Source organism: Galeopterus variegatus, unplaced genomic scaffold, assembly GCF_000696425.1.
Source record: "Galeopterus variegatus unplaced genomic scaffold, G_variegatus-3.0.2 Scaffold65, whole genome shotgun sequence".
Taxonomy (NCBI): Eukaryota; Metazoa; Chordata; class Mammalia; order Dermoptera; family Cynocephalidae; genus Galeopterus; species Galeopterus variegatus.
In genome coordinates this window covers 347787-360227 of record NW_007726176.1, presented here as the reverse complement: position 1 = coordinate 360227, position 12441 = coordinate 347787, and the positions used below count along the sequence as shown (strand labels likewise).

Sequence of the window (12441 nt, the reverse complement as noted above, 5' to 3'; positions counted from 1 at the left end):
ACACCAAGTCAAGGGTTAAGATCCCCTTACCAGTCATCTTTTAAAAAAAAAAAGAAAAAAAAATATATATATATATAAGACAAAGACCAGCATTTTACAAAGCTTGTATTTGACCCTCCTGCCAAAAAAAAAAAAAAAAAGAACAGTTCCACAGTTAACTATATTTCACAGATACTGGTTAAGCAGGTTTCTTTATTGCAGGACTTTTCAGAGCCTGAGATATGTTAATGTGAACCTCCAAGATTCCAAGGTTGACATGGGGGGACAGTATTTTGTGATTCTGTCTGACCACTAAAGCCTTTTATTGATGAACACACCAATTTGGGGAAGACTAATCTGGTGGGTTGTTGAGGCCCCTTCAACTCTAACGAGCCATACTTCTACAACGAGGTCTTACTGCACAGGCATGACCAGGATGAGAGAAGAGCAAGATGAGGGCCTGAAGGCTTTTACACTTCAGATTTAATTGAGAAAGGCCTTGAATGCCAGTCTAAGGACTGCAGACTTCATTATGCATAGTGCATAGTTGAGAGGAGCAGCACGATCCAAGGTGTGCTACAGAAAGTGTGCTCCAGGGCTAACTGGAGTCTGGGATGGGAGAATAGAGGCGAAAATGTTACTGCCATAAACAGGCATGAAGGGCTAAGAACCTGCTCTGGGATGGCAGTCTTTAGGACTGGAAAGAAAGGTACATAAAGCCAAAGGATAAGAAGGGAACAAGAGTCTTCCAAGCTCCAATCTCAGGTGCTTAGGAGATGCTCTAGAAGAAATGAGGAATTTAAGCAGGAAAACTTACTTTCAGGAAAAGTAAAGTTAGACCATCATGAGAACAAAAAGAAGAATAAAATATACCGAAATTATTGAGAGCAAACTGAGAAGTACAGCAAACCAGAGACCTTAATTCTAGAACTTGAAAAGTTTTGAGACATTAATACCGTGCTCTGAGCAACTGAGCTAACCGGCCAGCCCTAAGAGATGATTTCAGATCCTCCCCATTAGGTGAAGGAAAGTTTTATCTCATGTTTTGATATTGAGGCATAGGACTGAAAGCTGGCAGATCTATCAATAAATAAAGACTACAGTTTAGCAAGCACAGTGTTATGTGCTTTATATATATTAACTCATTTATTCCTAACACCACCACCACAATCTCCTCTTATTACTCCACTTTTCAGATCAGAAACTGAGACTCCAAGAGGCTGATTTGTCCAGGGCCAAATAGCTACATTAAGTGACGTGACCAAGACTCAAATCCAACTGAACCCATAAACCCCTTCTCTCGACTGAATGCTAGGAGTTCCTCAATGTTCTCTGTATCTATAGAAAAGGATCTCCTATAAATACTGATAATCAATAATGCTTGAAAAATGTAAACTCGACATCCCCTAGGAGGATCACAGCATCTCCTAAATTCAGTTCAACTCACCCAGCATGTACTAAGCACCTTCTTATGTTACTACTTTGCTTGGAAACTTGACTTAGGAAAGAGGTCCAAGACCCACCCCTGACTTCTAGGGACAATCTGTTAGAGCCATGAGACAGACACATGTGAAACAGCATGAACAACAGAAAACTGTAAATGATTGTGCTCCACAATGGTAGGTGCAGGTAAAAAGCATACCTTGGACCCTGAGAAGAAGGGGAAAACACTGTGGACTGAAGTGATTTAGGAAGGCTTTCTGAAAGAGGCAGCACAGGGCTGGGACCAGGAGTTGGGAACAACTGAAGGCAGTGTGGCAATATAGAGTGCGGTGGGGAGCAGAGAGAAGAAAGACAGGAAAGAATGGAGGCAGGTGGCCAGCTGCCCCCCCACCAAAAAAAGAATGGAGGCAGACAGCTGACCAGTTGGTTAGCTCAATTGGTTAGAGTGCAGCCTTAAAACACCAAAGTCATGGGTTCAAATCCCCACACGGGCAGCCACCCAAAAAAAAAAAAAATGGAGGCAGAGACACCAGATAGAGGTTTCCTGAAAATCAGTGTGCACAATAGCTGTTGGGTACACAGGCTAGCGAATGAGAATAAAGACTTGCAGTTCTGCACTGCAGGCACCTATCAACAGAAATACTCACATTCGTGAGTAGAAAGTAGTAAAGATGTTTGCTACAGCACTGTTTATCAGGGTGAAAAAACAGAACAACTAAAACATCTAGCAACAGGAAATGGATTAACTTAAAGAGGACACATTCAGCCTATGGTACACTATAGCCACCTAAAGAATAAAGTTGACTTGGAAAGATCTCCATGACATATCAGGTATGAAAAAATGCAAGCTGCAGAGCAATTTCATAGTTTGCTACCATTTATGAAGAACAAAAGTACGTGAACATATATGTGAGTGTCTGTTAGTGTAAAAATATAAAACACAGGTTTATAAAAAATGTAAAAGGATATACACTAAAATTATATTGTGATTATCTCTAGGGACAAAAATAGGATGAGAGTGAGAGGAGAATTTTCACTTCTGACTCTCCATAGCTCTGCATTGTTTTAAAAGTTCATAACAAAAATCTATTCTCGTATTAGAAAAGTCTTCAAGCTCTCACCCAGCCATGAAGGCAAAGAGTCATAAAAACAGAAGATCAGAAAATTTCACAGCTGAAAATCTCCGGAGTGTTCTAGTTGGAGCACACTACAGGGCAAAGGAAAGGATCTTCACTAAGTTACGGGAAGAAGCCCAACAGGAACAAACAAATTAAGCCCCCAACTTTTAATATGCCATTGGGTTGAGACTTTGGGAAGATCAGCTTATTACTCATATATAAAATGTACAAATCAGGGATGCTGTTTTATCTCTCCTCAGCCTGGTCAACATTTACTGATTATTTAGGACTAGGCTCAAATGTCACCTCTCTCTTTAAATAACATTAACTTTTAATTAAATTGCTAAATTATTACTAGCAACTTCTCAGATAATACACAGCCAAAAATATACAATTAAAACAACCTGGAGTCCTGGAGTCCTAGAGCTGGCAGATAAACGCCACTTAGTTCAGTTGGTTAGAGTGTGGTGTTGATTACACTAAGGTCCAGGGTTCAATCGTGGTACCGTCCAGCCGAAAAGAAAAAACAAAACAAAACAAAACAAAAAACCCTGGAGTCCTACCACCCATATATAGCCACAGTTAACTTTTTTTTCCTTTTTTTTAGAAAACAAAAATAGGCCTTAGGGGGCTGGTTGGTTAGCTTGGTTGGTTAGAGCTTAGAGTGCAGCCTTTTAATACCAAGGTCATGGATTCAGATCGCCATCCCAGCCAGCAGCCAAAAAAAAAAAAAAAACCAGCCTATGGCGTATAAACTATTATTTTTGTTAAATAGTATATTATATTTTATAAACTATTATTTTTGTTAAATAGTATATTGTGAAAGGTTTTCCATATCATTACATTTTCCTCTCCAGCACCTTTTTATTTTTTATTTTATTTTATTTTTTTTCCTTTTTGTCTTTTTTACTGACCGGTAACGGGATCGCAACCCTCGGTGTTGCGCCCGCACCGCGCTCAGCCAGTGAGCGGGAACCGGTCTCCACGTGGGATCCGAACCCTCGGCGGGAGCACCACTGCGCTCTCAAGCAGCGCACTCTCCAGTGCGCCACCGGGCCGGCCCACCAGCACCTTTTTAAATTACTGTGTAACAGGAAAAAATGAGCAACCTTTTATTGAGGCACTTGTACTAAGCATTTTATTTATGTTATCTCTCTCTCTCCCTCTCTCTTTTTTTGCAGCTGGCCAGCACAGGGATCAGAAACTTTGAACTTGGTGTTATAACCAACTGAGCTAACTGGTCAGCCCTACATTATCTCAGTTAATCTTCAATTCTCCCTACCCCCATCCAAAAAAAAAAAAAAAAAAGAGCTTAGATGAGGGGGACACTGCTAGGGAGGGGTTGTTGCTAGGGTTCAGGAAAAATCAGGTACGTGGCAAAAGGCACACTACTTAGCAAGTAATAGACGAGGATTCAAACCTGGATCCACCTAACTTGCAAGTATGAACTTTTGACCACCATGATGTTTCCCTGTAAAGACCGACCACAGCTTATTAAACCAGTCTCCTACTACCAGGCAGTTTGCTTGTTTTTAATATTTCACCAACATAAACAATGCTACGAGGAAAGCTTCTACAGCTAAACCTTTTTATTTTTTAAATAAGGGGATCCGAACCCTTGCATATAGCTAAACCTTTGTGACCAACTCCCTCTTGGCTCGAAACTTTTCCTGATTGCTCTAGGCAAACTCTGCTTCTCAAAACAAACGTGGTAAAGGATCTATCTTTTTAATTTTCAATCTATCACGGACCACCATTCTTCGTAAAATGCAATGAAAATGAATTCCTAGAAAATGAAGAAAAAAAAAAATACAAAATACAAGTACCAGTTGGTGAAAATAGTAAATTTTATGTGTATTTTACCACAATAAAAAAAAGGCCCCATTTTTAAAAAAAAGTATTACATTCAAGAGTGTTGTCAAATAATAATTTCTCAATATCTACTCTCAATAACAGTACTTAATTGCGTAGAGGCCAAGAGAACAGTTTGGGGAAAGAACCAAGACGCAGACTGAACTTTGCATCATGCTGCTCTAGAGGGCACCTCTATCCCACTACACTAAGCTTACCTACTTACCTGGGTTCCCGCCAAGACTGTGAGCCCCACCTATGTCTGGCTCATTACTGAATGCTCTGGCTCAGTGCCCACAGCATGCTTCGATGACTCCGTGGATTAAAGGAACGTTCAAGGAACACCTCTAGCCACAGCTGCTAAGAGAGGCTACTCACCATTTGGAACCAGGAGGAGGCTTTTCACGATGCTTCTGAGGGGGCCAAGACTGATCTGATTGGTGGTGGCAAATTCAGAAAGCTGAGCCAGAAACTTTTCCACCTGCAGAGAGGGAACAGCACAAACCAGACCTTCACTTTCTAAGGACCTGAGGACCACAGACCCATGCTTGGGAATTCTCTTTATCACAGAATCTTTTACCTCTTTTGGCTCTGTTAGGAAGTGGAAAAGCACTTCTGTGAGGGCTGAGAACTGCTGTGAAGAGAACAGAGAACATCAGTAAAATTTCTACACCTGGGTCAGTGTGCCACGTCCCATCCAACTCTAGACCCTTGAGAGAGAAGAATAACAGACAAGTGGTGATACATGTTTTGATCAGCTTAAAGTTACAGGGGCTGGCTGATTAGCTCAGTTGGTTAAAGCACAGCCTTGTAACAGCAAGATCAAGAGTTCATATCCCCCTACCAGCCAGCCGGACAAAAATAGAGTTACAAATGTTCACAATACCCATCACCAATGTCGATATATCTATGTCACTCTATTGTCTGAAAAACAGGAATGTTTTATTGGGATACCTGGGAGACATACATTGAGAGATTGTGTGTGTACACACATACATCTCTAGGGCGCGTGCGCGCACACGCGCGTGCACACACACACAGAGAGAAATGGTCTGGAAGGGGAAATCACCAAACCATTAAGAGCAGTTAGTTCTGTGTGGTGAGCTTTGGATGATTTTTATTTTCTTGTTTTGCCTCTCCATATTTTCTACCCCACCCCCATAAACATCTTGTACTTGTATAACAAAATAGTAAATTTTAACACTTTGAAGCCCTAACTCCCAAACTGACTGTATATGTAGATAGGGCCTGTGAGCTGATAAAGGTTAAATGAGGTCATAAGAGTGGGGCCCTAACCCCCTAGGGCTGGGTGCCCTCATAAGAAGAGACACCAGAGTTCTCTGTCCCTCTGCCATGTGAGAATATGGAGAGATGGTCGACCTCTACAAGCCAGAAAGATCCCTCATCAGCACTTGATCTTGGACTTCCAAGCCTCCAGAACTGTGAGAAAGAAAGGTCTGTTGTTTACGCCACCCATTCTATGGTATTTTGTTATGGCAGCCTAAGCAGACTGAGACATGGATCATTACCTTCCTATGTTCCCCCTAATGGATAGTGCATGTTGAATAATGGGGAAAACTAAGAATCCAGAGAACCCTTGACCTCGGTGTTACCAGCACTTTCTCCCAACTCAGCAAACTGGCCAGCCCAAGATGCCAGAGTTTAAGAGACTCAGATGTAAATGACTGTTCTGCTTTTGAGCATTCATGTGAACTTGGGCAAGTCACTTAGCCCCTGTGTCCCACAGGGAAAACAAGTAATAACGCATAGCTTCCAGAACAATACTAAAGGTAGCATATGCAAAGCCTCCAGCACAGCACCAGGCTAGAAGCTAAACAAATGGTAACAATGATCATAGCCATAGTTATAAGTCCCTACACCATTTGATCCACCTTCCAGGAGCAACACGATATTAAAACAACCAAACAAAAAAGATTATAGGCATCTACTTTAGCTCAAAGTCCCCAAAGTTGTATGTGTAGTATAATTGCCAAATGCACCTACTCCTATGACACACTAAACTCTGCACACGTAACCACTGGGGTTCTGTATTATTTTATTCTAACATGTATTTTATTTTATTTATTTATTTTTTTTCCTTTTTGTCTTTTTTCATGACTGGCAACGGATCGCAACCCTCAGTGTCACGCCAGTGCCGGCCCGGGACCGGCAACGGGATCGCAACCCTCGGCGTTGCTCCCTGCACCTCGCTCAGCCAGTGAGCGGGAACCGGTCTGTATGTGGGATCCGAACCCTCGGCGGGAGCGCCGCCACGCTTCCCAAGCGGCGCACTGTAGCAGTGCGCCACCGGGCCGGTCCATGTATTTTATTTTAGAATATAAAATAAATGCTTTTCTCTTTCCCTGTCCCTCATCAGTCCCACTCCCCAGAGGCAGTTATTGCTGACACTTTCTATAGCCTCTATTTTCATTTAATTCCTTTTAAATACAAATAAAAACAAACCGAAGCTACTCCCTTCACCTTGACTTTTTTCAGTTACATTTTATAGATTAATCATGTCAGCATATGATTAAATCTACCTGGTTCTTTTAACAATTGCATGGCTCTTGACTGTATAGGCTTAACCTAATTAGCTCCCTGTGAACTTTAGTGTACCTATGTGTGTGTTTTGTTGCTGTCATTGTTAGAAACAATGTTGCAAGGAATATCCCCCCACATATTTCTTGTGATGTGTACAAGTATGTCTGTGAGATACATTCTTAAAATGTATCCTAGGTCAAAGGATATATGCATTTTAACTTCTTTTTTTTTTTATTTTTGTCCTTTTTGAGACGGGCCCCACCGCGCTCAGCCAGTGAGCGCTGTGAGCGCACGGGTCATCCCTATATAGGATCCGAACCACAGGTCATCCCTATATAGGATCCGAACCCGCGGCGGGAGCGCTGCTGCACTCCCAGCGCCGCACCCTCCCGAGTGCGCCACGGGCTCGGCCCTGCATTTTAAGTTCTGAGAAAATGTTGCCAAATTACCTTGCAAAGAAATTACACGGATTCACACTCCCACCAGCCAATGGTATAGGAGTACAGGCTTTCTCAAAACTTCCTCAACATTCCCTAGAAACATTTTAACCAATGTTGACCCAGGGGTTGTCTTTCTACAGTATTTACGTATTGGGTATTAATTCTGTATAACTGCTGAGTTTATAAAGTAAAAGCAAGGTCAGGACTGGTTTAAGAATGTGTCCCCAAATTGTTTTTTTAAGTTTTCCTTTTTTTCTTTAAATTTATTTTTACTGCAAATTTGTGGAACTATCAGATCTTTGGCCGACTGTATTTCCTATGCCATCTACAGCCTTAAAAAAAAAAAAAAGAAAGAAAGAAAGAAAGGGGGCAGCTGAGAAGACCTCCAACCACTTTCCATTTCCAGGCTAGCATTCAGGCTCACCTCTAACCTTCTTGTCAGCCTCATCCCCCACCTCCAGGCCCCCACCTCAGGGGCCTCAAGCTAATCTGGTCTTTGGTTGTTATCTACCCCCATCCCTATCTCCATTTTTCCAAACCCTCCTTATCCTTCAAAGCCCTGCCAAGATACCAGGACACTCCCAGCAAGAAAGGGACAGACCTACCCAGATTCTGAACTTCTGAGGCTTCCTCCTGGAACCTTGCCTGTGGGCACCTAGAATTTTCAAGCTTGGTAAGGAACACACATGTGTCTTAGCAGACAAGGTTCCTTGTACAGCTTTGTATCCTCACAGCACCTTAAATATTATAAGTGCACAGTAAGTATTTGTTGAATAAGTCTTCCCTCAACACTTTGCCCATGCTTTACCTCTGCACCTGCTTAGGCACCTCTTCCTGCAGTGCTCACCAGCCTGTGGCTATCCATGCATATCAACATCTTAACTATTCTCACCAGTAAACACATGAAGAGATGCTCAAGGTCATTCTAAACTAGACAAATACAAATCAGTAAAAGAAGGAGATACCATTCTTCACTTATCCGATCTGCAAACACTAAAGTTTGAGGACATCAATGCTGGTGAAAGTACAAGGAAGCAGAGACAGGCTCCCACACTCCAGATAAGAGGATACACAGGCAACCTTTCTAGAGGGCAATTTCGCAATACATACCTAATTTTTAAATGATCCTACCCCGTGACCTAGTAATTCCATTGCAAGAAGTATACTCTTCAAATACATTCCAAAAAGTAAATGTTCTAATTCAGATATGTTCTAAACACACACAAAGCTGTTCCTTGAAAGCACTGTTCATAGAAACAAAAAACTAAAAGCAATTTGTCTTGATTAATAGACTGGTTAAATAAACTGGGTAGATCCATTTCAAGGAGTATTATACAGTTATCTATCAAAAAGAATACAGTAGATCTGTTTGTGCCTAAGGGGGAAAATATCCACAATACATTATTAAGTAAAAAAAAAAAAAAAAACAAGATGAAGAAAAAATATGATGTTGGCCAATGAGGGGATCTGAACCCTTGTAGCCCCCCCCCCTTTTTTTTGGCTGGCTGGGACAGGGATTGAACCCCAGACTTTGGTGTTTTGAGTACCAGTATAACCAAATGAGCTAACTAGCCAGCCATGATCCCTTTTTTGTTAAAAAAAAAAAAAAAAAAATTTTTTTCAAGGATACCCATAGATATGCTGGCAGATAAAGATTTTATATATATATAAAGATGCATGAGAAACTATCAAAATAACAATTTCTAGGGCTGGCCAGTTAGCTCAATTCTCAGTTGGCTGGAGCAACACCAAGGTCAAGGGTTCAGATTCCCATAATGGACAGCTGCCAAAAATGAAATAAAATAAAATAAAATGACGATTTCTGGGGATAAGAGAAATAAACATTTAACTTTTATCTTTGTATACTGTTTGAATTTTTCATGTGTGTTGCTTTCATTTCTAGCTAGGTGAGAAGACTGTGGACCATTTGTATTTTTGTTTATACTTTTCTGAATTTATTCTCTCACAACCATTCTAAAAATTGTTATTTTTAAATCCTACCTATTCTCAAGGCTCCACATTACCTAGGACTGGCCCTGGGCATCGGAGGTCACATCTATATACAATTTAGTTCTTTCTGTATTGCTTCTCCATTTTCTTTTCTTTTTCTTTTTTTTTTAAAGATGACCAGTAAGGGGATCTTAACCCTTGACTTGGTGTTGTCAGCACCATGCTCTACCAAGTGAACTAACCGGCCATCCCTATATAGGGATCCAAACCCGTGGCCTTGGTGTCATCAGCACCACACTCTCTCAAGTGAGCCACAGGCCGGCCCTTGCTTCTCCATTTTCTTACATACCCTAGCAGTTCACAACATCCCCAGGAAAGCGGGCTTGCCTATCAAATCTCTGTAAACCTCATTCAGTTTACTGTTGGGTTTACTATTTGGTGTGTAATAGGCATTCAGGTAAATAGCCACTGAACGAGCAGTAAATACTGATGCCAACATTAATACAATGATTCTTTTGTTCCTTCAGGCCTATACCTCAGGTTTCAAAATAAATTCAGCTAATAGAGTGAAGTCTGATCATCCAACAAAAGGTGGAGAGGAGGGGAATGGCCCAAATGACTCAAGTAAGTTGCTTATCAGGAGAAAGCTTTCTGTATTAAAAATGAAGGTAAAGTGTGTTTCAAGGTGAGAAAATGAGTAAGCTCTGATCTTAAAGGAAGTGGTTTATATTTTCTATGAATACCATGCTGGAGGTAGCCTTAGGGATCATACAATCCAGTTTCTTAAAACAAAAACCAAAACGAAACAAAAAACTTAGCTGTTTTAGCAGCTGAAATCTTTAATTCTCCAAATGGAAGTCTTCCAGAGAACACTGATGCATTAACAAGTAAAAGCTAAGCTACCTCCCCAGGCTTTGAAGTCAGACATCCTGTCTTGAATTCCTGGCTCCACCACTTCCTGGCTACCTGACCTTAAACAGGTCAATCTACTCCCCTGAACCACTTTTTCTTATCTGTAAAATAGAATAATAATAGCATCTACCTTTTAGGGTTGTTACACATAGAGCAGTTAACATAATACCTGGTACAAGGTGTGTGCTCAATAAATAATAGCTATTTTTATTTAACCACTTTGTGATTCAGTTTTCTCATCTATAAAATGGGAAGAATAACAGTACTTACCTACTACAGTGATTGCAAGGACTGCGTGAGTTAACAGACTCAGTTTACACTTAAGGGCTGGCCAGTTAGCTTAGTTGGTTAGAATGCAGCCTTGTTAATGCCAAGGTCACCAGTTCGAACACGAATCCCCCCCACCGGCCAAGAAAATCACCATTTAAAAGCACTTAGACCACCCGGCCACCAAAAATAAAATAAAAGCACTTAGAATTATACTGTCCAACAAAGAATGCTTACATTCTGTAATGATGAATACTAATTAAACTGATTTTATCATCACATATTTTACACAGGTACTGATATTCAACTCTGTACCCCACAAACATGTATAATCAATTATGTTTCAATTAAAAAACAAACAAAAAACTATACTGTCCAGTCCAGTGGCCACTAGACACATGAGCACAGAAAAGGGCTAGCCTAATTTGAGATGTGCTGTAAGTGTAAAATACAATACACACAGATTTAGAAAACTTAGTATCAAAAAGTAAAATATCAGGGGGTTGGCAGGTTAGCTCAGTTGGTTAGAGCACAGCCTTGTAAAGCCAAGGTCATGGGTTCAGATGCCCATATCAACCAACTACCAGAAAAAAAAAGTAAAATATCTGACATTTTTTGGCAGCTGGCCAGTACAGGAATCAAACCCTGGAACTTGGTGTTATCCGCACCGTGCTCTAACAATCTGAGCTAACCAGCTAGATCTCACTACTATTTTTACTATGAATTAAATATCGAAATAATATTATTTTAAGATATAATGGATTTTTAAAAATTTTTTTTTTTTTTTTTGGTGGCTGGCTGGCACAGGGATCTGAACCTTTTGACCTTGGTGTTACAAGCCTGTGCTCTAACCAACTGAGAAAACCAGCCAGTCCAGATTAAAGAAAACATTAAAATGAATTTCTCATTTCTTTTTCATCTTAAAAGTGGCTACTAGAAAATGTAAAATTAGAAATGTGGCTTGCAATTTATTTCTATCGGACAACACAGGCTTAAAACATGCTTACCATTAAAATCATTACAAGTACTTTATCAGAAAATAATGTTTGGTTTTTAGTACACAAAAGGGCCTACTACATGTGTGGGAAGTTGTGGAGGATATTGAGATGAAAGAGATGGGCCTCATCTCTTGGGAAGTTACAACCCAGTGGGGGATATAGATGCATCTTTACAGTGGTGGTGAGAAGTGTCATTTTAACCTGTTTATTTCCGCTGCCTTTATGGTATCAAAGGGGCTTCCGAACCAGCACAGGAGCTGGAAGCCTCCAAGGTTGACTTGGTTGGCACCTGCAGCCTGAACAGGGAGAGAAAGGCTTTGCAGCTCCACCACTCCCAAGACTGGGGGCCTCACTGTGCACGGTGTACGCGCTGTCTTTCCCCGGGGACTTCCGGGTACTCCTCTTAACTGGGAGCGGGACGTCATCACTAGCCCTGCCCCAGACGCTGCTCAGCCCCACAGAGCCCCACGCTGGCCTGGCCAATACTGACACCCACATCGGATCCCCAGAGTCCCTGCCCCCATGCCAGGCTTCCCTCGGTCTGCTGGGATCCTCTGGCCCTCCTCAGGCCCCAGTCTCCCTTGGCCTCCCTACCAAACGTCTTCTTTGGATTCCACCGCTCCCCCAAACTCCCCCAGGCTCCCTTCAGTTCCCCACACTCCCTCAGCTTCATCACGACTCCCCTCGATGCCTCTTCTAAGACCCCCAAACTCTCCTTTGTCCCAGGACCCCCCCGAAGCCCCCCTGTCCCATCTCTGTACCCCTTAGGCCTCCCGAGATCTCTCGGCTCCCCAAACTATCAGCTCTCAATTCCCCTTGGCCCCTCCCTGAACCCGCCTCATGCACCCCAAACGTACACCAGACGCCCCTCGGTCTAGCGACCCCCAGACGCGCCTCGGCCCGCAGCGCCAACGCCCCCGGCCCGGGAGCCCCGCCCCCGGC

At 42.0% G+C, this 12441-nt stretch overlaps 1 protein-coding gene across 1 annotated transcript in view; it reads right to left on the bottom strand.

Moving 5' to 3' along the window:
• The window catches only part of COMMD7 (COMM domain containing 7), a gene marked incomplete at its 5' end in the record, with an annotated part of 22509 nt that extends 10093 nt beyond the window's left edge, over window positions 1–12416 (bottom strand). The window contains 3 exons of the mRNA XM_008577322.1: window positions 4770–4872; window positions 4972–5025; window positions 12357–12416. Coding sequence (XP_008575544.1) covers window positions 4770–4872; window positions 4972–5025; window positions 12357–12416 — 217 coding nt within the window. The remainder of the gene's footprint in view (window positions 1–4769; window positions 4873–4971; window positions 5026–12356) is intronic.
• Between the last annotated feature and the right edge of the window lie 25 nt (window positions 12417–12441).